At 36.5% G+C, this 24,610-nt stretch overlaps 1 protein-coding gene across 6 annotated transcripts in view; it reads left to right on the top strand.

The window, feature by feature from the left end:
* The window catches only part of LOC102992754 (G patch domain-containing protein 8), a 90,280-nt gene that overhangs the window by 17,619 nt on the left and 48,051 nt on the right, over positions 1-24,610 (top strand). For all 6 annotated transcript variants that reach the window (XM_028498399.1, XM_028498401.2, XM_028498403.2 and 3 more), the window contains 2 exons: positions 10,094-10,168; positions 18,617-18,689. In XM_028498399.1, coding sequence (XP_028354200.1) covers positions 10,094-10,168; positions 18,617-18,689 — 148 coding nt within the window. The remainder of the gene's footprint in view (positions 1-10,093; positions 10,169-18,616; positions 18,690-24,610) is intronic.

The following is a 24,610-nucleotide window of genomic DNA, read 5'->3' as shown; positions in this document are numbered from 1 at the left end:
CGGGGGCCGCTCTTCATTGCGGTGCGCAGGCTTCTCACTGCAGTGGCCTCTCTTGCTGCGGAGCTCGGGCTGTAGGCGTTTGTGTGCTTCAATAGTTGTGGCTTGCAGGCTCTAGAGCGGGCTCAGCAGCTGTGGCGCATAGGCTTAGCTGCTCCGTGGCATGTGGGATCCTCCCGGACCAGGGCTCGAACCCGTGTCCCCTGCATTGGCAGGCGGACTCCCAACCACTGCGCCACCAGGGAAGCCCTGTAGTCAGGTTTTAAAATGGACATACTGTTTTGAAGAAATGCTTTAGAAATTTTGACTGCGGGTTTACTCAAGTTATTAACTTTTTTTTGTTGCTACTTATAAAAAATATTATAGACTTTATTTTTTAGAGCAGTTTTAGATTCACAGCAAAGTTGAGCTAAAAGTTCAGAGTTCCCATATATCCATTCCCCCCTTCACGTCAACTGTCATCAACAGTTCCCACCAGAGTGGTACATTTGTTACAAGAGGTGAACCAACATTGACACATGATTATCAACCAAGGTTGTAGTTTACATTAGGGTTCACTCTTGGTGTAGTTCAGTGGTTTTGACAAATGTAGTGTAATGACATGTATCCACCATTATAGTATCATACAGAATAGTTTCACTGTTCTAAAAATTTCCTATGCTCCATCTATTTATCCCTTCTTCCCCTTTAAGCCCCTGGCAACCACTGTTTTGTTTTGTTTTGTTTGTTTGTTTTAACTGTTTCCATAGTATTGCTTTTTCCAGAATGTTACACATTTGGAGTCATAACAGTATATAACCTTTCAGGTTGGCATCTCTCACTTAGTATTAATAATATGTATTCAAGACACCTCTGTGTCTTTTTGTGGCTTGATAGTTCATTTCTTTTGAGTGCTGAATAATATTCTATTGCATGGATGTACCACGGTTAATCTGTTCATCTATTTGACATCTTGGTTGTTTCCAAGTTCTAGCAGTTATGAATAAAACTACTATAACTGTCATGTGCAGGATTTTGTTTGATATAAGTTTTAAACGCATTTGGTTAAATACCAAGGAATGCAATTACTGGATCGTGTGGTAAGGCTATGTTTAGTTTTGTAAGAAACTGCCAGACTATCTTCCAGAGTATTATTTTGCTTTCCCACCAGCAGTGAATGAGAATTCCTGTTGCTCCCACATCCTTCTAGCATTTGGTGTTTTCAGTGTCTTGGATGTTAGCCATTCTAATACGTAGTGGTATTTCATTTTAACTTGCAATTCTCTAACGAAATAAGATGTTGAGCATCTTTTCATATACTATTTGCTATATGTATATTTTCTTTGGTGAGGTATCAGTTTAGATATTTTGCTCAGTTTTTTTTTCTCTTTATTTTTTTATTTTTTATTTATTTATTTTTAACATCTTTATTGGAGTATGACTGTTTTACAATAGTGTGTTAGTTTCTCCTTTACAACAAAGTGAATCAGTTATACATATACATATGTTCCCATATCTCTTCCCTCTTGCGTCTCCCTCCCTCCCGCTCAGTTTTTAATTGAGTTTTCTTATTGTTTGAGTTCTTTGTATATTTTGGATAATAGCCCTTTATCAGATGTGTTTTTTTGCAAATATTTTCTCCTGATTTGTGCCTTGTCTTCTTATTCTCTTGACAAGTGTCTTTCACAGAGCAGAAGTTACACATTTTAATAAAGTCCAAACTTATCAATTATTTCTTTCATGCATCATGCCTTTGGTGTAGTATCTAAAAAGTTAATACCAAACCCAGGATAACCTAGATTATTGCTAGCTTTTACTTGATTTTCATGTCATCACGTTTATTTTGGTGGTAGATGAAAGATGTTTTATGCTTCACCACCAAGGATTATTGGCTTTGTGGTTAACATTTTGCTGTTGTGGAAAATGATGGTAATTATGTTTTTGTAGTAACAAATTTTAAATGTCAGCCTTTTTTTCCTATAGGGTACATTTAATTCAGTTTAAATCTGCAAAATCGTGGAATTTTAGACCAAGAAACAACATAAAAGAGTGTCTAGTTCAAATTCTTCATTTTATAAACGAGTACAGAATGGATGAGAACTATAACATGATTTGTATGAGATCAAACAGCAAATTAGTAATAAAAATAGGACTTAGGGGCTTCCCTGGTGGTGCAGTGGTTGAGAGTCCGCCTGCCGATGCAGGGGATACGGGTTCGTGCCCCGGTCCGGGAAGATCCCACATGCCGCGGAGCGGCTAGGCCCGTGAACCGTGGCTGCTGAGCCTGCGCGTCCGGAGCCTGTGCTCGCAACAGGAGAGGCCACAACAGTGAGAGGCCCACGTACCGCAAAAAAAAAAATAATAATAATAAATAAATAAATAAATAAATAAAAATAGGACTTAGAGTTGGTGATAACTGGTTTTAAAGAACTGAGGTGGGAGATGTATTGATAATTTTTCTTGTATGAACGGTACTTTTTTTGTTGGTGGGTGTTTCTTATTCTTTGTGACTTGGTGTCATGGTTCCCAGTATTTAAAAGGGTAAGTTTTTTTTAAAAAATAAATTATTTAATTTATTTATTTCTGGCTGCATTGGGTCTCCGTTGCTGCGCACGGGCTTTCTCTATTTGCGGTGAGCGGGGGCTACTCTTCGTCTTCGTTGCGGTGTGCAGTCTTCTCGTTGCGGTGTGCAGGCTTCTCATTGCGGTGGCTTCTCTCGTTGCAGAGCACAGGCTCTAGGCGCACGGGCTTCAGTAGTTGTGGCACGAGGGCTCAGTAGTTGTGGCTTGTGTGCTCTAGAGCGCAGGCTCAATAGTTGTGGCACACGGGCTTAGTTACTCCGCGGCACGTGGGATCTTCCCGGGCCAGGGCTCGAACCCAAGTCCCCTGAGTTGGCAGGTGGATTCTCAACCACTGTGCCACCAGGGCAGCCCTAAAAGGGTAAGTTTTAAAACAGGAGAAACTGTAAACATTTTTCATACTTTTAAAATATTGCAGCTAATTGTTTGGTTTATTATGGCAAATCAAACAGATATTCATAAATGTTGAGAAGTGATCTCTCTCATTTCCCTAAGTTAGTTATGGTCATTTGTAGAATATTTCTTTTCAGGCTGTTTAAAGTCAAGGGCTATCACTGAAGTCAGCAGATACTTAAATTAAAAAAAAAAAACTAAACTTTAGATGTTTGTCAGATGTTTTTCTTCAGGTATACTTACCAGTTCCTGTCACATTTGCTTAACACTGCTTAATTCTTGTCCACATAGTCTTACACAGTCTTTTTGATTTTTTCCCCTTCCATTTAATTTCAAATTAACATATTTCTATATAGTTTTAAAACTTTTGTGATGATTCCCTAATTGTTGCATTAATAAAATAGTATTAAACTCTTCTCCTGTTGGACATTAGTTTCTGCTTTTTAAAATATAAAAGAAGTGTTACAGTGAATATCATCTGCAATTTAAATTTGTAATAGCTGTGGAAAATGTGATATTCTTCTCCCAGTGTTCCCCCTCTTATCTTTTCCTTCTGGGAAAAAAGTCACAAAGTGACGCAGCATAATACATAACTATATTTATTTTTTTAACATTTTTAAAAATTATTTTTTATTGGAGTATAGTTGCTTTACAATGTTGTGTTAGTTTCTACTGTACAACAAAATGAATCACCTATATGTACACATATATCCCCTCTTTCTCAGATTTCCCTCCCATGTAGGTCACCATGGAGCACTGAGTAGAGTTCCCTTCTCTACACAGGAGGCTCTCATCAGTTGTCTACTTTATACATAGTATCAGTAGTGTATATACGTCAGTCCCAATCTCCCAATTCCTCCCACCACCCCCTTCCCCCTTGGTATCCATAAGTTTGTTCTCTACGTCTGTGTTATAACTATATGTATTTTTGAATCAACACCATTTAAAATACATTTCTGGGGAAATATTTTAAAATCTATTTTAAAGTGGTATTGATTCAAAAATACATATAGCTTTCATTTTAAATATTCAGAGGTAAACACAAAATGATTGATTTCTATTAGGGTATGAGTATTAGAGTATTTAAGTATAAAATGCAAAAGAAAAAAACATGCAGGTAAAAACGGGGCCTCCATCTCATCTCTTGACTCTTAAGACACTTAGGTTTCTGAGTTAACCTCTAGAATCAGCCTCGTATGTATTCTAGAGCTGTCTGTGCATGTTTTTTACTTTGTTTTATTTAATTTTAAAAGCTATCATAGAGTAATATTAGTTTTTATTTTACCACATGTATAGATGCAAGTAACTACCACTGTAGTGTGTTTACAGACTAGGATTTAAGCTTTTTTTTTTTTTTTTGCGGTATGCGGGCCTCCCACCTCTGTGGCCTCTCCAGTTGCGGAGCGCAGGCTCAGCGGCCATGGCTCACGGGCCCAGCCGCTCCGCGGCATGTGGGATCTTCCCGGACCAGGGCACGAACCCGCGTCCCCTGCATCGGCAGGCGGACCCTCAACCACAGCGCCACCAGGGAAGCCCAAGATTTAAGCTCTTTTAATGCTTAAAAAATATTTTTTTTAAGGGTGGAAATGTAGAAATAGTGGCTTTTCCCACTCTTTTTCAGTTTTTTTAAAAAGATTAAAGTATAATTAAGATATAGTGAAATTCACCCATTTATTTATTTATTTATTAAAAATTGAAGAATAGTTAATTTACAGTGTTGTTAGTTTCAGGTGTACAGCAAAGTGATTCAGTTATACATATAAATATTCTTTTTCAGATTATTTTCCATTATAGGTGAAATTTACCCATTTTAAATGTGTATAGTTTGTGTTTTAACAAAATGTATCATAGGGGACTTCCCTGGTGGTCCAGTGGGTAAGACTTCACCTTCCAATGCAGGGGGCCCAGGTTCAATGCCAGGTTGGGGAACTAGATCCCACATGCATGCCACAGCTAAGAGTTCATATGCCACATCTAAGAAGTCTCGTGGGGCAACTAAGACCCGGCGCAGCCAAAATAAATAGTTAAATAGATAAATAAATAAATATTTTTAAAAAATGTATCATAGTGTAGCCACCACCACAGTCAGTCTACAGTCCCTGTCAACCACCAGTCAGTTTTCTTTTCTCTAATTTTGCTTTTTCCACATGCTATATAAACAGAATGACACAACTTCTTCAGTATGGTTTCTTTCACTTAGCGTAATGTGTTTGAAATTCATACATGTTGTTGCTTATATGAGTAGTTTGTTCTTTCATATTGCTGAAAAATAGTCCATTGTACGGGTGAACCATAGTTTTTAAATCCACTTCCTGGTTGAGGGACATTTAAGTAGTTTCCAGACATTCACAGGCAGGTTTTGTGTGAACGTAGGTTTTTCCTTTCACTTGTGTAAATACCTAGGAACAGTATTGATGGGTTATTTGCTAAGTGTATGTTTAAGTTTATATGAACCTGCCAAACTGTTTTCTAAAGTGGCTGTACCATTTTACATTCCCACCAGCAATCTATGAGAGTTTCTGTGCAATTTCATCAGCACTTGATATTGTTGGGGTTTTTTTTAAGCTATTTTAATAAGTACATAGTGGTATCAACCTTGTGATTTTAGTTTGTATTCCCCTAATGATTAATGATGTTGAGTGCTTGCCATCTATATATATTCTTGGGTGAAATGTCTGTTTAAATCTTTGCCTACTTTAAAACAGAGTTTTTTTATTATTGTGTTTTGAGAGTTCTTTATGTATTTTGGATACAGGTCTTTTGAGATTTGTGAATATTTTCTCCCAGTCCAGGTTTTCATTTTTTTCTTTTATAGATTGTGCTTTTGGGGTTGTATCTTAAGAAATCTTTGTCTTGCCCGAGGTCACCAAGATTTTCCCCTGTATATTTCTTCTAGAAATTTTATAATTTTAGGTTTTACATTTAGGTCTCTGATACATTTTGAGTTATATTTTTATTATGGTGTGCGGTATGGATTGAGGCTCATTTTTTTGCATATGAATACCTAGTTCTAGCACCATATATTTAAAATACTTATTTCTCTGTTTTTGAACCTTTGTCAAAGATCAATTGATCATAAATATTGTAAATCAACTGTACTTCAAAAAAACAAATGTATGGATCTTTTTTCTGGACTCAAACTGTATTATTAATGCTCGTTTCTTTTGTATTGTGTTAGATAGATGCAGAATGATTTGAAAACTTAGCAGTGCTTAGAATCTGGTATTTATGGACAGTAATTTGTAGGGAATTCTCTGGCTGTCCAGTGCTTAAGACTTTGCGCTTTCACTGCCGCCCCGGGTTCAATCCCTGGTCGGGGAACTAAGATCCCACATCCCATGCGGTTCGGCCACCGAAAAAAAGATTTTGCTAATGATTCATGATCTATTTGGAAAAACTCGAGTTATTTCTTGTGTACTAAGGATGAACTGGAATGGGTTTTCCCAGATGCCATTTTCTTTTTTGTAGAATTACTTGGCAGTTCACTAATAATATCTGTTTAAGTGTTTGTGTTTTTATTATATCATTTTTGATAGTGATAAATTTGGGAGCAGTTCTCTTCTGATTTGAAACACGGTTGTCCTAAGTTAAATACTCTAAAGATTTAATTATTTTAAAAATAGTACCCAATTATTGTTGGTAGTTTGAGATTATTCTTTTATAATTAGATCATATCAAGCTATAGAATGAAAGAATTATGAGATTTGGCTGGACATTGGTGTTCTATAATACTGTGAGGTTTGAGTTAATCTAAATATCTGGATATTTATTATTTAGGAATTTAGCTGTACTTTGCAATTAACACCTTTTAAGTAACTGTTAAACTTTTAAATGTTGGAATAGAAGTTAAAATGCCAAGAGGCAGGTGTTATTTTAAAGAGATCGTTGGACAAAATATTGAAGATTAAGACAGACTTTCAAGATTGATAGCTATTTTTTCACATTTCAGTATTTGTTGATGATTGCTTTTTCTCATTCTTGGAAGGGATACCTGCTCTTAAATCCTATTCCTTTTTTTTTTTTTTTGCGGTACGCAGGCCTCTCACTGTTGTGGCCTCTCCCGTTTATAAAATATAATTAAAAGACTACTTCCCGACCTGAAATTAGGTTCCTTTTCTTAGAGCTAAGCCTTCAGTAGTGGTTTGTCTTTTAATTACCAACTGAAACCCTCAATTATTTTTTTCTCTCTCACATTGTAACAGAGCTTGAAAATCTCATGTCATTTCTATTTCTCCTTTGTCCTGCATAGCTAGGAAACAAGGGAATAAGCTGTGATTTTTCCTTCCCTGTGTTTTTTAATGAAATTATTTGACAGAGAAATTATACTGTTATATAATAATTCGTTAATTTTTTCTCTTTTAATCTCTGAAATTTGGTTAACTTTATTAGCCTCAACGGGGTTATCATGTAACTGCATTACTGTACATAAGGGGAGCTTTTTAGACTAATTTCTGATCAAGCTTTTAATGATTCTTTTTCTCCAGATTTTCTAAGAAACTTTGTTATTGTATCTATTGAGATATTTTATAATTAAGCAAAAATTGAATGAATGAGAAATCTTCCCTTTCATGAAATGCAGTGAAATAGGCTTTTCAAAAAAATAAATAACATGGACACACTGTATTTATTAAACACAGGCTTTCATCTTTAATCTTGAACATGTGCAGCATTTGACACAGTTAACCACTCCATCTATCAGTAAACATCCTTCTCTTGAATTTTCTGGCACAATACTTTGCTGCTTCTCTTTCTGCCTCTCTGGCCACTACTTTCCAGTATTAATCACATCATTCTCTCTATTCTGTGCGGCCCTTGAGCTCGGTTCTGAGCTCTCAAACCAACTCACTTCTGACCACCTTGGAGTAACCTCAAAACTGTAGCATCACTGGAACTTTTCCTCTGCTCCCCTTCCTTATCTAGCCTTTCCCTCCTGTGTAAAGTGCTGAATATTGCATAGATCATTTCCCAGTTCTGGAAATCAAAATTTAAGGGATTTCTTTATTCCTCTCTTATGCTAAGAATCTCTTCCCCACTTAGTAAATGTTTTTCCTATTCCTCCAACTTTTCCCCAAACATATTTGTCAAATCTGTTCTCTTCTCTCTATCTCCACTACCATCACCACCATATCTCATCTAAACAATTGAAATAGCTTCCTAACATGTTTCCCTGGCCCACTCATGAGCCAAAGAGCTAATTCTCCACACAGCAACGATGGTAGCATTTTAATAATATAAACCAACTACTTTCACTTCTTTGTTTAAAAACTTCAATGGCTCCTTATTGCTCTCACAATGAATCACAGATGCCTTGACCAGGTCTACATCACCCATCATGATGGTCTCTGACCTTCTTTCCAATTTCATTTGATAACATAGCTCTTTTCTCCCTCTCCATCATGTTATACGTTCACTAAATTCCTCTTAATTCTTCATAAAAACGACAAGCACTTGCTCACCTCAGGGACTCTTACCTTACTGCCTCAATACCTGCATAAGTTGCTTTAACCTCATATAGACCTCAGCTCAAATGTCATATTTCACAAGGGCATTTAATGATCATCTTCCACAAAATAATCTGTCTTATTAACTTCTTCATAGTAGTAATCAGGAATTATTTTATTTTATATGTACATGTGGTCACTTTTCCCTTTCTTTTTTTTTTTTTTTTTTTTTTTTTTTGTGGTTGCGGGGCTCCCTCTGCTGTGGCCTCTCCCGTTGCGGAGCACAGGCTCCGGACACGCAGGCTCAGCGGCCATGGCTCACGGGCCCAGCCGCTCCGCGGCATGTGGGATCCTCCCAGACCGGGGCGCGAACCCGGTTCCCCTGCATCGGCAGGCGGACGCGCAACCGCTGTGCCACTAGGGAAGCCCCTATTCCATTTTTAAGATTAGCTTTTTGTCTTTGGAAACCCCACTCCTGTCCTATTACTCCTTTCTTTTTTTGGATAGACTCTACCACACAGTTTTATTATTTTTAATGTGGTGAAATACACATAACAAAAATTTTCATTTTAATTATATTAAAGTGCACAATTCAGTGGCATTAAGTACATTAACAATGTTGTATGACCGTTATCACCACTGTCTAGTTGCAGAACTTTTTCTTCACTACAAGACCACCATTCTTGTCCTTAGGGACTTCAAATTCTGGTGAGGGAAACAAGTAACCTAATGTTTATGATACGGTGTGGCAAACTATTTGTTAGAGCTTGCTATCTTTAAGTTTTATTCTTTCAACTGAAATTTTACGTTGAAAAAGCAAAGTAATTTTTGGTTAGGTTAACATTCAAGTTGTCGTACCACTCCACACCTGAATTAAATTTAGGCTAAAGTCTTTAGTCTTTTGACTTAGGTCAGTTTAGAACTCACAAATCCTCATGCCCTCTACTTTGTAACAGGAAGGAAATCAGGAAATTGATACTCTGATTTAAAGCCAAATTATGGGCTCTTCCTTTCTCATGGAGCAGAGAAAACCAGGATTAGAGAAAATTTCCAAGTTGTCTGCACCTATCCTCAATTGAGCTCTTTTGACTTATTCTAGTTGCAGTGACAGCTTGCTTGATTGTGGTCAAATATGGCATTATACAGGCATGCTTATCTCTTTTGCCAGATCATTAGAGGAATAGCTGTATTTGGGATACTGTGTCAAGAGATTGTGTTTCTGAATTCCTTGAAACTTTGGAGTTAGAACTTGATGATTTAAAGTTGAATGTTTTAGCAGTTTTAGATAAAAGCAGTGTTGTCAACATTGAACAGTATTGTAATACAGATTTTATTTGCATTCTACTGTTAGGGTTTATTTTCTGTAGCACAAGATTGTTTAGGAAAAGTAAAACACAATACAGCCCTTTGTTTTTAAGATTCTGCAGTCTTCCTAATATAATCAGTCTATGAAAGAGTTGATAGCCCAAATGTTTGATAATGTTTTAGTTAGCAGTTTCAATGTTCGTCATAGGAAGATGAGTTCACATTACTAGATCTAGACTTCTGATTGTTTTTATAAATTTAAGAAAGTCTGAATTTGTGGCATAGTTTGTTTATGGAAAAAGAATGAAAAGTTAAAATAACCCCTAGTTTGATTAGTTTTACTAATAATTTTGGCATTTATTGCTTTCGGAAAAAATAACTGTAGTCTTGTTTTTTCAGGGTAATCACTTTGATCAGTATGAAGAAGGACATTTGGAAATTGAACAAGCATCACTTGACAAGCCTATAGAATCGGTAAGATCAGTGCTTAATTTTGGGTCACAGATAGGTAGTGTTCGTGTGACACTTGATGTGAATGAAGTTAAACTTATTAATAACTTATAGTACAGTTTAGAGGTCTTGCATGCCCTACAGTAATCAAGTAGAGTTTGGGTTGTAATCTGATATTTAATATTTTGGGAAATCAGTGAAAAATCTAGAAACAATTTAGAATTTCGATGGAAAAATATCATTTTTGGCCATACTGTTATCCTGTTAAAGATAGCAAGTTGAAGTTTAGTGTTTTTGTAAATTGAATAAAGGAGTAAAATGTATTTTGATCCTTTAAAAAGCTTCACCTTTCCTGGGCAACACAATCATGTGTGAAATGTTCCATTAGGAATAGTTAAGGACTAATATGTTTTATTTACCAGACTCTTGTGAAACATGGTAATTTTGGTTTCTGTGGCTTGAGATGTCTGGTTTTTGTCAAAAGTTGATTGTATCTTTTCACACAACTTAATTTTAAATATTGATGCAAGCAACAGAACAAGGAGATTTATTTTCCTGACTCTTAAGTTTTTTATTATTTTTATTTATTTATTTATTTTTTGCGGTACGCGGGCCTCTCACTGCTGTGGCCCCTCCCGCCGCGGAGCACAGGCTCCGGACGCGCAGGCCTAGCGGCCACGACTCACGGACCCAGCCGCTCCGCGGCACGCGGGATCCTCCCAGACCAGGGCACGAACCCGCATTCCCCTGCATCGGCAGGTGGACTCTCAACCACTGTGCCACCAGGGAAGCCCTGACTCTTAATTTTTGAACATTATTTTTTATTTTGAAAAGCCCTTTATTTTCAGATTACACAGCCCACTGTTAAAATGTCTATACTTGTCAGTATTGTCAGTATTTAATATTTGTGCTTAAGTGTATGTATTTAATAAGGGTTTCAGGAAGTTATTGGTTAACTTGAATGAAAAATCATCAAAGAGAGAATCTCTAATAGCAGTCGAGACATCCCCCTTCTCCCTTTAAGAAACACTAGCTTCTCCTCCTCCCTTAGGAAAATAAGGCAATTTAAAGAGCAGATATTTTAACTTCAGCTTTTATTTTCATAACTGTACCATAGTAAAGGATCAACATATATTTATGTTCCTAATTAGGTTGGTGTTGTGTGTGTTTGTGTGTGTGTTTAGATGTTTACAGAAATTTACACAACTTGGGGTGTTCGACATTTTTCTTCCACAGCAGTTGGCCCATATTAGCTAAGCAGCCATGATCTGGTTTGTATTGCACGGTCTGCCTTTTTTTAATTTCTTCTCTAGGGTTTCTTTCTCCCCCACCTCCCCTTCTTATTTCTGTTCTTCTGGTCCAGTGAACACTGCATATAGTACCTCTGTCTTAATGTGCTGGCATGATGCTAGACTTAGGCATGGCAGTAATTGATGACGCATGTGATAATGCTGCAGAGGGAGAATTCACACCTGATGTGCTGAAAGCCCAGTCTTGTTTTGACTTAAGGATAAAATGCCAAGCCCACTTTGCTAAGTTAAAAATCACTGAAGTTGTTGCCTTGTTCTGTATCATCTTGGGAATTATCACAAGGTAGAGTTTTACAATAAAATCTATAGGCTAGCTAGGTCAATACCTTGTACTTGAAAAATAATTTAATTTTTCCGTTTTATTTAAATGTTTCTTTGGGTCAAAGTTTAAGAACAGATAGCTGTCAGAAGAAAGGCCCAAGTACCATATTCTACAAGGTACATGGTTGGTTAATATTATACAAGCTATAATTCTGTGGGTACTCTGACTCAACAGTAGCAGGAAATTTAGCTAGACTAAGTTTGCAACCTAGTAGTCATTATTATTATACTCTAGAAAGTTTTTTGTTTGTGTGTTTGGTTTTTTTTGTTTTTTTTGTTTTTTTGTACGCGGGGTACGCGGGCCTCTCACTGTCCCCGCTGCGGCCATTGCAGAGCACAGGCTCCGGATGCGCATGTGGGATCTTCCCGGACCGGGGCACAAACCCGTGTCCCCTGCATCGGCAGGTGGACTCTCAACCACTGCGCCACCAGGGAAGCCCCAGAAAGTTTTTTTAAAAGCAGTAAATTAAATGATATTTAACATTTTTAAAGCCTTCTTTTAGGGCTACATTTAAAGATTTTTGGACAAGTCATTCCTTTGGCATGTGGGACTAGTGCTCTTTTTCCTCTCACACTGTCCAGGAATTTTTCCAGCACATGTCATAGGGAGAACACTATCAGAATTCAGTCTGACTGAGTAATCTCAACAAATAGGAGTGGAATTGATATGTGCCTTATTTATTAAATGGTTATTATCTTCTCCACTAAAAATAGCAAATGGTATATAGTACTCAGAGTGGATATTTTTTTATGAATAATTATATGTTCAGAGATGTATATTAATAAATTATACTTAGAATGAAAATTTACTCCCAAAACACATTAAAATATGCTTTATTTGTGATGTGGTAGTTTAGGTAGTGGGGGGAGGAGCTTCATAGCCGACGTGGTGTTAGATAGAAGTGGGACAAAAAGAGAGGGATTTTATTTCTGTTACCAAATCATTTGGGGATAAATTTAAAGTTTTAAAAGAAAGTCCTAAAATGATTGGCATCAAAATAGATAGTGAAGTAACCCCCAAGTGCCCTGTCACCTTAGGAATGCTCACCAAATAAGTGTATATTAGTTATATGTCTGGCTGGCTGGCTATCTTTTTGAGCTATCTTGTTCTTAGGGGGAAATGGCGTTGTTTCTAACACACAGAAAGAGTCTCTGCTGAATTAAAATCTTTCTCTGCAGCAATATCTATTGAGAGGTGCTGACTGTTTTGCTACAGCATGCAACTCAAAAGTGGCTGGAAATATGCAGCTTTGGGAGTCTACAGATCATTGCAGGAGCTAAAGGTCTAGTCATTTTTTTTTCTAACAAAGGTAATCTGCAGCAGCTGGTAACCGAGGAAGTCTCTGCACAGGTTTGTGCCAAGAATATGCCCTTGTGAAGGGTTATTGTGAGTATAGGATTAAGGTCCTTTTGTTTTGTAATAGGGTAAATTTGTTGCGAACCAGCAAGATGGGAAATGAGATACAAAGATGTGATAAATGCATTATGCTTTTGGTAAACTTCTGAAGTTTAGCTTTGTTCCTGAGATGATACAGATGTTTCAGTTTCAATCAGGAAATGTTTAAAACACATCAAAATCCAGCATTTGTAAAGTATTTCATAATCTTTGTTATAAAGTTTTATTTTCCCTTCTTTACTTCAGCCAACCAGATATCTTGCAGTGAAATTTCTGGTCAAGAATAAAACACTGTTCTAAGAAAATTTTTAAAGAATTGCCAGACAACTTGATTATCTGAATTAAAGGAAAGTAGAAAGTATTAATATTTTACCCTCATTACAAAAAACTTTTAGAACTTATATTTTAAGTTATTGCTTTATGAGAGTTTTAGGTCCCGGCTATAATTATGACCTCTATATACTTAAAGATAGAATATTTAGAAAACAAATAAAACTTAATCTAAAACCATAGCCCAGTCTAGGATTCCACCATACATCCAAGAATTGGTTGATGTGATTTAGGATATATGGTCCTTTATGATCTTTATCATAGAAAGAAGATGAGAAATCAGATGGGAGAGTGATTATAAGCTATACAAAAGTTAAAATGCCTGCACCATAGACTTAAAATATGTTGTCATTGTTGCAGCTGGAAGTAAAACTACCCATCAGCCATTAGTTGGTCTTTGTTCTACCTGACTGATTAAAATTCTGTCTGTATAGTTGTCAGGTTGACCGAGCAGGTTTTAAAAATTAATGTTAAGTTTTCAAATTCCAGTTGCTGATGTTTCCTTTGCATATCTAGGGATTTAGAAGTATATGTATAAGTGGGTTTTGTCATGTTGCATATCTGTTTAGATCTGTGGACTCCACTAGTTCCAAACTGTAACTCTGTAAGACTGCTGATTTGACATTTAGCAGTGACCATATGTGGACTGCACTATAAATAATGTGCTTCTTGGAGCTGAATGGTGTAGCATTACTATATGGCTTTTCTCTCTAGTCTTCATTGTGTCATCTGTAGTGAGCTATAGATTTTTTTGTTTTGGGAATTTTTACAACTTGTTGTTTGCATGGGTTCACCTAGTAGCACTTGGTTTTGCTTAGAGTCTTTAATACACAATCAGCAAAGCTTACAATCCACTCAAGAGACTTGCCATTTTTGTCACTGTTGAAAATGAGCTAAATGGTGTAAATCGAATGTGGCTGTCAACTAAAAGAAAATTCAGTGTGGAATTAGTATTCATCTAGTCACTGACATAATTGTAGTATAGTTTTCTCTTGAGACATGATACTCTATTTCCTGCTATTAAAAACGTGGAATCAGCCCCACACGGTGAAGTAAATTTTAATCTGTATTTTGGCAGGCTCCCATTATACAGATTGGTGGTGCTGTTGCCAAAATGATCATTGTTACTCTGGTGGTGTACAGCTTCGTGGAGCAAAGTTCCTGGGAAAGTTTTCTACTTGATATTTAATTAATAAAAATGTCGAGGAATGGATGAAACAATAACGAATTGGTTTTTTGTTTTTGTTTTTTGGCTGGTATTGTGTTTTCAGCATATTGGTAGTTGTTTATAATACACATTTCTTGCTATCAGTGATGTTCCCATTTAAAAATTACATTCTTTCTCACACATATAACACAGAGGAACAAAGGGTTAAAATATGGCACTTTAATTTACATTTAAGTTTAGAAATACAAAAAAATGTAGAGGCCAATTTAGGTAATCTAGGTGAAAAAAGTTTGAGTTTTTAGGTCAGCTTCATAGTTTAACCAAAATTAAGAAAAACTTCATGCCTAACCAAAGAAAATGCCGCACTGCCACCATTTTTGGAGTCTCAAGCAGAGACTAATAAATAGGTTGTGGGAGGAATTCTCTGGCGGTCCAGTGATTAGGACTCTGCACTTTCACTGCCGAGGGCCCGGGTTCAGTCCCTGGTTGGGGAACTAAGATCCCACAGGCCATGCCACACGGCCTGAAACAAAAAAACAAATAGGTTGCGGGAACTCTATGAATCATGTGGAAAACCAGCTTTTTGCCTACTTCCCTTGGGCAAAGTTCAGTTGCTTTATTAATTGTAGATTTCCCTGCATTTCTTCCATGTGCATTTAAATTATAAACAGCCTGTCACTGTACATGCCCCTTTGTTAGTCACAAACCAGGCTGTGTTAGAAAAGAAAATCTATTATTTATTTTTGCTTCTATGAGATTATAACTAAATCGCAAATTATATATTTAAAAATAAAAAACTGAAAGTTTTTTAGTCACTATTATAGTGACCAAAATAGTAAATTGTTACTATTTCAGAAGTTAAATAGTACTCATTGCCCATGTTATGTCTAGATTACCTGTTTGGGCTACAAATTATTTACTGCAGTTTACTGTTATAAATAACATTCACGGGAATAATTGGCAACCTAACCAGAGAGAGTAGATTAATGATTTTCACAGGCTGGCCATTGAATCCCTTGCTCTTTCACAGTGAAAGTTCAATGAACATTTTGATCACTTCAGATTAGACAAGTCTGCTTTGTTCTACTTTGTTATAAGGTATTTGGGTGTGCCTTTCTTGTGTTACCCATCATCCTTAAGCCTGTTGGAGTTTTGACTAGTGTTTATAAAACTTTTTTCTTTTTTTGGTAAGAAAAGGGACCATAATGAATACTAGTCATTTCTCCAGAGTCACAGAACTGCCTTTTTTCCTCCAAAAGCAGATAGGCTGAAATGATAGGAAAGGTTTAGATTTTCTGTATTAGTCATTCACTTAATCAGGAGGTTGGTGAGGGGAAGACTTTCTGGGAGATACACCTATTATTTTTGTTGCGTTTGTTACAACTTCAAGGACACAGAGTGGCATGTTAATAATTTTAATATAGCCCCTGACAGTTCATTCCCTGTGCATACGGGGGGAAGTAGATTTAATTAGAGAACAGTTTTCACCTAAAGTTTTAGAAGAGAAATGCCACTGCCATTTTGTATCAATAGTTTTTTTGAGAAGGTGACAGCCATCTTGAGTGGTTTTGTAAAAGTGGTGCTAATGTGTATAACCCTAAATTTTTCTTTTTCCTCCTCCCTTTAACATTTGCTTTTCCTTTCACTGTTGTCAGTCACAACACGCTGCTCTTGAATCTCTCAGCTGGTCTTGACTTGTGAATTTACTTATGCTTTCACTCTTCTTTAATAAATACATTAATTGCAAGCAGTGAATTGAAAACAAGACAAAAAAAAAAGACCGTTAGTGATTGGACAGTTTCTTACTTTGTGTTACATTTAACTGTTCTTTTGACAGCCCAGTTTTTAAAGCCAGGTTCGTATGGAAATGCTTTCACTCCACTTGCACTGCTTTTGGAAATAGCATACTGCTTCATCTGTCTGTTTATTTTAGTGCATTCATAATATAACACAGTCAGCATAATGTCTCATCTCCACTTAGCCAAAAGATTGAGTTTTCTTAAATTAAAAAAAGGGACAACAATTTTTGTCAGCATGGTTTAATACCGTAAATCTGTGCCAAGTATAGTTACAAAATTAGTCTGTTAAAAAATTAAACAATACTTCAGTCAGCTACATAATCTTAGAGTCATCCTGCTATCCTTGTCCTTCCCATAGTTAATTCAGCTGTAGGAGTTACGATGATGTAAAACAATGATTTTATGTACAGGTAAGTTTGTTTCCACAGTAGTATTATAAAGGCCTCTTTATCTTCCTTTTCTGCTAACATCACTTGTATTAAGACTTAGAAAAATTTTTTTAACAATAAAGTTATTTATAAATAGTTAGGCATTCTGTACTGGGATTACACATAGACGTAGCATTTTCTCATTCTCTCAGTTGCTAGCAAAAAATAATCTCTAGTGACCTTTTGTGCACAGTAATGATTTTGTATATATACGTTTAAAACAATTGTATTTTTTGTTTTAGAAACAGACTTCTCATTATCATTTGCCACATTTTTGTTTTTTTTAAAGTATCCTGATCTTTGTTCCTCTGATCAGTGAAATTCGGCCCAGTTTTCCAGTTGGCATCCTGTAATAAACTCATAGAAGGAAGTTGACCGTTTTTTTAATTTTTAAACAGAGCATTGGGGAGGCTTAATCTTCCTTTTGTAACTTACTGTCAGAGAATAGAATAGTGAAATAATTTTTTTCTTTCCTTTGTAACTCCGAAGAGCATTTTACCGTTGAATATGGAGCTGGAAGATAAAAAGCAATTTAATATGGGATTTGATTCTAATTCAGAGACTAATTGGTGTAGTTGACTTCATAATTTGATTTCAGGAAATATGAGATTATTTTCAAATGGTGATACCCAATTAATATTATAAATTACATTTTAATGCATACAGAACACTTTGTGTTTAAAATTTTTTAATGTTTTCTTTTGGATGAGTAACATCATTTTATCTGATACAGTTAATGATTATTTTAGCTTTGTCTCTGTACTTCGCAGTATTTGTAAAAAGCAAAGAATTGGACAAAGGTCTGCAGAGTTTTCTAAGATCTTGAACCCTTACACAAAAGCTGACATTTAATTGTTGTTTCTGGTGTCTTTTCATGTGGTTTATATTGAAAGATCTTTTCCACTGTGCTCCTAGGAAGATGAGACATTATGTATATTGGTTTTTTTCCCCTACATGCACTAATGGTTCTTTACTGTTAACTTACTGCTAGGCCTGTTTCATTCTAACATTTTAGTATTTTTGTTAGATTACATGTTGAAATGCATCACTCAGTCTGTGCTTGAGCTCATTTTATTTTTCTGTTTAATCAATTTAATTTCTTATTTTACTAACCTCACTTTTTTCAGTTTAATATTGGCTGCATGCTAGTTAAATATTTATATTTTTATATATATATTAAAAAAACCAATCAAGTCTAGCCTGGATTTTGCTCTGATTGTGTTTTCATTTCTAGTGGTGGGGCAGTCTTACACTTACAACTTACTTTGTATTATGAAAGCCTGACACATAAGCAGAATAACTAAACACAATGTAGATTTTCTTTAAAAAACTTATAAAGTGGTGCTGTCTAGGTGGTGGATATGATTGTATAAGTACCTTGATTTTATGCTTTTTAATGTTAGTTTTAAACTTCATAAGTGTATTCTTCCCCTTTTCCCCTTCCCTTTTTTCTCCTTTTAAAAGTGTTATGTACAAAAGTTGCCCAGCACACCATCAGAAAGGACCCTTACCCTGTATGTTCTTCCCATATAAAATACTAGCCAGTATTTCTTTTTACATTAATGCCCCCTTTATTGGGCACATTTACCCTATTATTAGCACCTTTTTGCATGCATATATGTAGAATTATCTCTTGTTCATCACTTGTTTAAATATCACTAGGAAGGGAAGAATATATTATTGGAATATTTTTGGTTTGTCTCTCTGTTCTGTCTGTCAGGATAATATTGGACATCGCTTACTCCAGAAACATGGGTGGAAGCTGGGCCAGGGATTGGGAAAATCTCTTCAGGGTAAGTTTTTTAAATATACCAAAAAAAAAAAAAAAGAGAGAAAGATAAAGAAAATGTTTCTGATGGCAGATCCTATGCCTGAGTATATTTGTTGTCTTTCTTTAAAAAGTGTTTGGGTTTTCCCACTTGCCTTTTATTCCCTAGAATAGTCTATTTTTCCTATGACTATATTTTAAATCACTATTAAGCTAATAATTTGCAAGAGTAAGCTGCTGTGTCACGAATACTTTCAGATCAGACATACTGTGTGTGGCTCAACCTGTCTTAAGTTTCTTTTGATGGAGGTGATGGGTGGGTGGAGGTGATGGGTGGGTGAAGTAAATGAAGTACATAGTATTGGAGTGTGCTTTCTTTGTATTATTTAGTGATGTTGTATTGTGGCTTCAGTATTATAAAGAAAACCATTCAACAGCAGAGTTTAATTTTTGCCCTCCCAAATTCTCCCTGAAGCTGGTGATTGCCCTGGTTCTTTTTCTGTAATCAGAATCCATGTAGTAGTAGAGAGAAAAATTAACCTATATGAAACATAAGATGGAAGCAGAGGCTTCTTAGGGTTCTCTGAGAGGCCATTTCTCAAGTTCAGATCAGTCTCTTGGAAATGTATGGCTTAAAGTTTCCATTGCATTTATTTTTTCTTCTAACTATACTAATCATTTGGATAACAAAATACTAACATTTCTGCTTCTGAGTTCTTGCTAGTTGGAAACCAACCAACCAACTCCATTCATTTTTTAGCTCCCTCATATTCAAGGGCTACTGTTTGTTTTTTGCAGATGTGAACACTACCTCAGAAATGATGGAAATCATTGCACTTCTACTTGGAGGGTCTTGTATAAAGGGATCTTTGGGGAGAGGGGCGCTACTGTTGACTAATTCTTTGAATTTGAGAAATGAATTTCCACAATTTGAATGGGAAGTCCGATCAGTTCAAATGTGTATATTAAGGGGCACAAGAGGACAGGGCATTGAATGAAGCAGGATGTTTCAGTCTTTAAAACCTTTGCTTTTTATATTTTACATCCACAAATTCTATTCAGTGGTAACACAAAGGAAATGCTCAAAAAATATATTTCAAATTAATGTTTATTACTAAGCATTCACCTATTCTTTTGGGCAGGTAGAAAGATTTGATCACCATTAAGCTTGTTTTCCAGTGGTGCAAGAAGTTATTGCACGCGATATAAAGAATACAGTTGAGAGCAATTAGTATGGCATAGACCATAGATTTTGGAAGAGTCCAGAAGAGAGAAAGGGTAATCAGGACTAAAGTAGAAATGACTTCTTGATAGGATTAGTCCCAGTGGTTTGCATAGTTAAGTGTTGGGTTGAATTGAATGGAGGCGATAGTTCAGAATAAGGTCTGAAGATTGGATTTGATCTTTTCCTTCTATTTGAAACCTCTCTTCCTATTCAGAGATTCCCAGGAGGATTGCTGATTGTTACTCTCTTTGTTCAGGCACACAAGGGAGTAGAACTGGGGGGTATTTCATAGGGGCTAGCAAATCTGTTTGAATCCTAGAATTTTTCATTGTAAGCATCAGAGACTTTAAAGTACAACTAGAACCTGCAGAAGGAAAGAGAGTGAGAGACATACAGACAGTGAGTTTAAGAAAGGTGAGGTAAATGGATACTCACCTATTTTTGGGTGATTATTATTATTGCTGCTTTTTTTTTTTTTTTTTTTTTTGGCGGTATGCGAGCCTCTCACTGTTGTGGCCTCTCCTGTTGCGGAGCACAGACTCCGGACACGCAGGCTCAGCGGCCATGGCTCACGGGCCCAGCCGCTCCGCGGCATGTGGGATCCTCCCGGACCAGGGCACGAACCTGTGTGCCCTGCATCAGCAGGTGGACTCTCAACCACTGCGCCACCAGGGAAGCCCCTATTCTTCATTTTAAGAACACTTTTGAATTTGGTTTTCTTTAAACTTTGAGCTCCTTGAAAAGAGAAATTAGGTTTTATCCATATTTCACCTTCATCTCTATGGTGATAGGCATGTAATAAGCACTCAGTAACTCAAAAATCCATTATTTATTTAAAATAATGGAAATTTGAAGCCCATCTCTTTTTTTTCTTTTTAATTGTGGCAAAACCCACATACCATAAAATTGCCATCTTAACCATTTTTAAGTGTACAGTTCAGTAGTGTTTACTAAATTCACATTGTTGTGCAAAAGCCCATCTGCCTTGAATGGCTAGTACAGTCTTTACCCTTCAAAAAGAATGGGACCTTATTCTATTGCCAATATTAAGGGGTGGCTTTAATTGTCTTGTAAATGGCTCTTTTATTTTTTAGTGTCACATTCAACATTGTGCAGGCATTGTGCTGGTTTCTCTTACATAGCTCTTTCTGTAATACCCACATGATTTGACCTAGAATATAGCCATATTTATGGTATATTGAGGTAATTCATGACTGATTTTTTTCATTGTACCAAACCTTTTCTATAAATAACCACTGAAGAAAGCCCTGTTGCTCCACTGAAAATCATGCCTCCTTACTATCGTATAGACCAGTAACTGCAAATAATTTCTAGGCTCATGGCTTTGTAAGTTCTTTGCATTTACTCGTTTATTGTCAACCTTTAGTTCCTTTTATTTGATTTTAAGGCTCTAACATTTTTAACATGCAACCATTCACTAAATTTAAACCTGATCTTTTTAGGATTTTTTTGTTAACGTTTAAAAATTATTTCAACCCATGCAAGACTGTCACAAAGGGTGCCAGTCCCTGGGGCTACAGTGTATATAACTTGTCACTGGATAGGTTGGAGAATAGGGCATGCTAACTCTGAAGCAAAATTATCTGTGGTACGATAGAAAATTAAACTTTGTAAAGTGGGTTTAATTTTGTACTTGAATTTTCCTTATTATTCACCTTTTGTTCTCCCCTAGTATTTATTAAAATATTTCAAAAGTTAAAAAAAAAATAGGAACTTTTGTGTGTGGCTGGTAAGTGATTATTAGTGTTAAAAAAATAAAAGACCTGTAGAAAAGATATGTTGACAAGATGTCTGAAGGAGACAACATAAAGAAAGGCCTGTTGATGAGAAATGTATGGACGATTTTTTATTATAGAGGCGGAGGATGTGTTTAATTTGGAATAAAGCAACAGCACATGATAGTTGTATTTTGTGGCTGTTGAGCTGGATTTGGTTCTTGAAATTGTTTTATAACCTTCCGGCAGCTTTGAAATGGAATGGAATGTAGCTCAGAATCTTTATTTTGCCATGAAATAGGTAAGTAGGTGTAGCCCAGAAGTGGTGCCTGAACTTCCTTTGTTATATTGTCTAAGCCGTTTGATGATTTGGCTGATTTTTTGGTCACAAAGAAAAGTTCAGCACCTGAGAAAAATAAATGAGGTGTGGTATTATTTCATATTTCACGCTGTCTAGAGGGTTCAGTCAGTAACAGACAATCAACATTTACTGAGCTAATAATGTATTCTAGTTATACCAGTTGTAAATAGCATAAGCCATGGGCAAAGTAGATAAGACATCGTTCCTGCTCTTCAGGCTTATTTTCCAGTCCCCCAAGTCTTGCTTTTTATTTATTTATTTATTTTTGGGTGTGTTAGGTCTTCGTTTCTGTGCGTGGGCTTTCTCTAGTTGCGGCGAGTGGGGGCCACTCTTCATCGCGGTGCGCAGGCCTCTCACTGTCGTGGCCTCTCCTGTTGCGGAGCACAAGCTCCAGACGCGCAAGCTCAGTAGTTGTGGCTCATGGGCCTAGCCGCTCCACGGCACGTGGGATCTTCCCAGACCAGGGCTCGAACCTGTGTCCCCTGCATTGGCAGGCAGATTCTCAACCACTGCGCCACCAGGGAAACCCCAAGTCTTGCTTTTTAAACTTACTGTACACCTTTGAAGGTTTTTTAAGGCCAGGGGCCATGTTTTATATTTTTTAGTATGTGATTAATTGAATATTTAATTGACAAATTGCTTCAAGTTCCTTGAGAGTAGGGATTCTCTTTTATTTTTATTTAAAAGTACTTGGTGTAGGGTATGAGGCAGTGTGAGCAGCGTTTGGAAATGTAAGATTTAGGTTAGAGTTTGGCTCTGCCACTTACTTTAAGGGACAAGTTGCCATGCTGAATTATTTTTCTCAGCAATAAATGGGGATTAAAATCTCTGCCGCTGTTCTCACAGAGTGATTATGAGGATAAAGTAAATTAACGTAATTGAAGTCACTTTTTACAAACTGTAAAACACTATATAAATGCTACTTGTTATTAACACCTCTGATGTATAATGTATATTTAGATATACATTTGAATTTGAGATAATCCATCTTTAGGTCTTCATCAAAAACCTGAATATAATAAAAATCATAAATAGAGAAGCCTCTATCTTGCTACTCTCTATTTCCCAGAATTTGTAACAGTAGGAGTTTAATATGATATGCTAGATATCTGACTCCCAGATCTGTGCTTTTAATGCTGTATATGTTTTAGGGTCCTAAACCCCCTAATTTTGGTGTTTGTTTTAGTAATTCTGAGCTCTTAGTTAGAACATCTAAAAGAGCCTCAGTCACTGAGCAGTGGTGTTGGGACAACTGGATAGCAACCCAGAAAAAAGAAGTTGGATCCCCACTGTCACACCTTACCCAAAAATATATTCCAGATGAATAAAATATTTAAATGTAAAAAATGAAATCATGAAATCATTAAGATGAACAATGGGATAATTATTATTTTAAAAATAATCTTAGAATGAGGAAGACTTTTCTAAGTTCAACTCCAAACCCAGAAGACATTAAAAAAAGGATAAATTTGACTGTATTTCATCATAAATAAAGTAAAAAAAAAGAACAACAAGAAAAAAACAAACTGGGGGAAGTATCTGTAATATTTCATTACAGACAAAGGACAGATCTCCTTATGTATTTATCATCAGTTTGTAAAAGACTTATAACCTAAATAGAAAGGGAGAAACGATATGAACACTGTTTACAGAAAAGTAATGCAAATGACCTTTAGGTGTTTGAAAATATTCTCAATCCTTTTCATATTAGAGATAATGCATATTAAATTATGAGATATCATTTTTCACTTGTTGGCTTGGAAAAGGCTTAAAAAAAAGATTAGCCTGGTCAGATTTTAGAGAAAAGGTTCTTACATTATAGCCAGTGAGACTATAAACTGATAAAACCACTGTGGAGAACAATTTGCAGGGGACACGGGTTCGTGCCCCGGTCCGGGAAGATGCCACATGCCGCGGAGCGGCTGGGCCCGTGAGCCATGGCCGCTGAGCCTGCGCGTCCGGAGCCTGTGCTCCACAGCAGGCGAGGCCACAACAGTGAGAGGCCCGCATACCACACATACACAAAAAAGATTAAAATACATGTATCCTTAGATCCAGTAATTCTGTTTCTGTCTATCTATCTTTAACTTATTCATGAAATGCACAAAATAATGTATGATTGAAGTTATTCATTATATCACTGTGATAGATTGGAAATAGTCTACCATATTTCCTTGATTCTAAGACAGTTTTTCATATTTTAATAAAGGTAAAATCAGATACACCTTATTAATGGCATTATAGTTATAATTGGCAGCTTTTTTTTTTTTTTTTTTTTTTTGTGGTATGCGGGCCTCCCTCTGCTGTGGCCTCTCCCGTTGCGGAGCACAGGCTCCGGACGCGCAGGCTCAGCAGCCATGGCTCACGGGCCCAGCCGCTCCGCGGCACGTGGGATCCTCCCAGACCGGGGCGCGAACCCGGTTCCCCTGCATCGGCAGGCGGACGCGCAACCACTGCGCCACCAGGGACCAGGGAAGCCCAATTGGCAGCTTTTAAAATATCTTTCTTAGTGGCACATAAAACTGTTTTACGGTTAATGGCATTTAAATTTTTTTTTTTTAATTTTATTTATTTATTTAATTTTGGCTGTGTTGGGTCTTCGTTTCTGTGCGTGGGCTTTCTCT

This window comes from Physeter macrocephalus, chromosome 14 (assembly GCF_002837175.3).
Source record: "Physeter macrocephalus isolate SW-GA chromosome 14, ASM283717v5, whole genome shotgun sequence".
NCBI classification, from domain to species: Eukaryota; Metazoa; Chordata; class Mammalia; order Artiodactyla; family Physeteridae; genus Physeter; species Physeter macrocephalus.
Note: the sequence above shows the minus strand (reverse complement) of the source record. Positions and strands in the feature narration are given on the sequence as shown.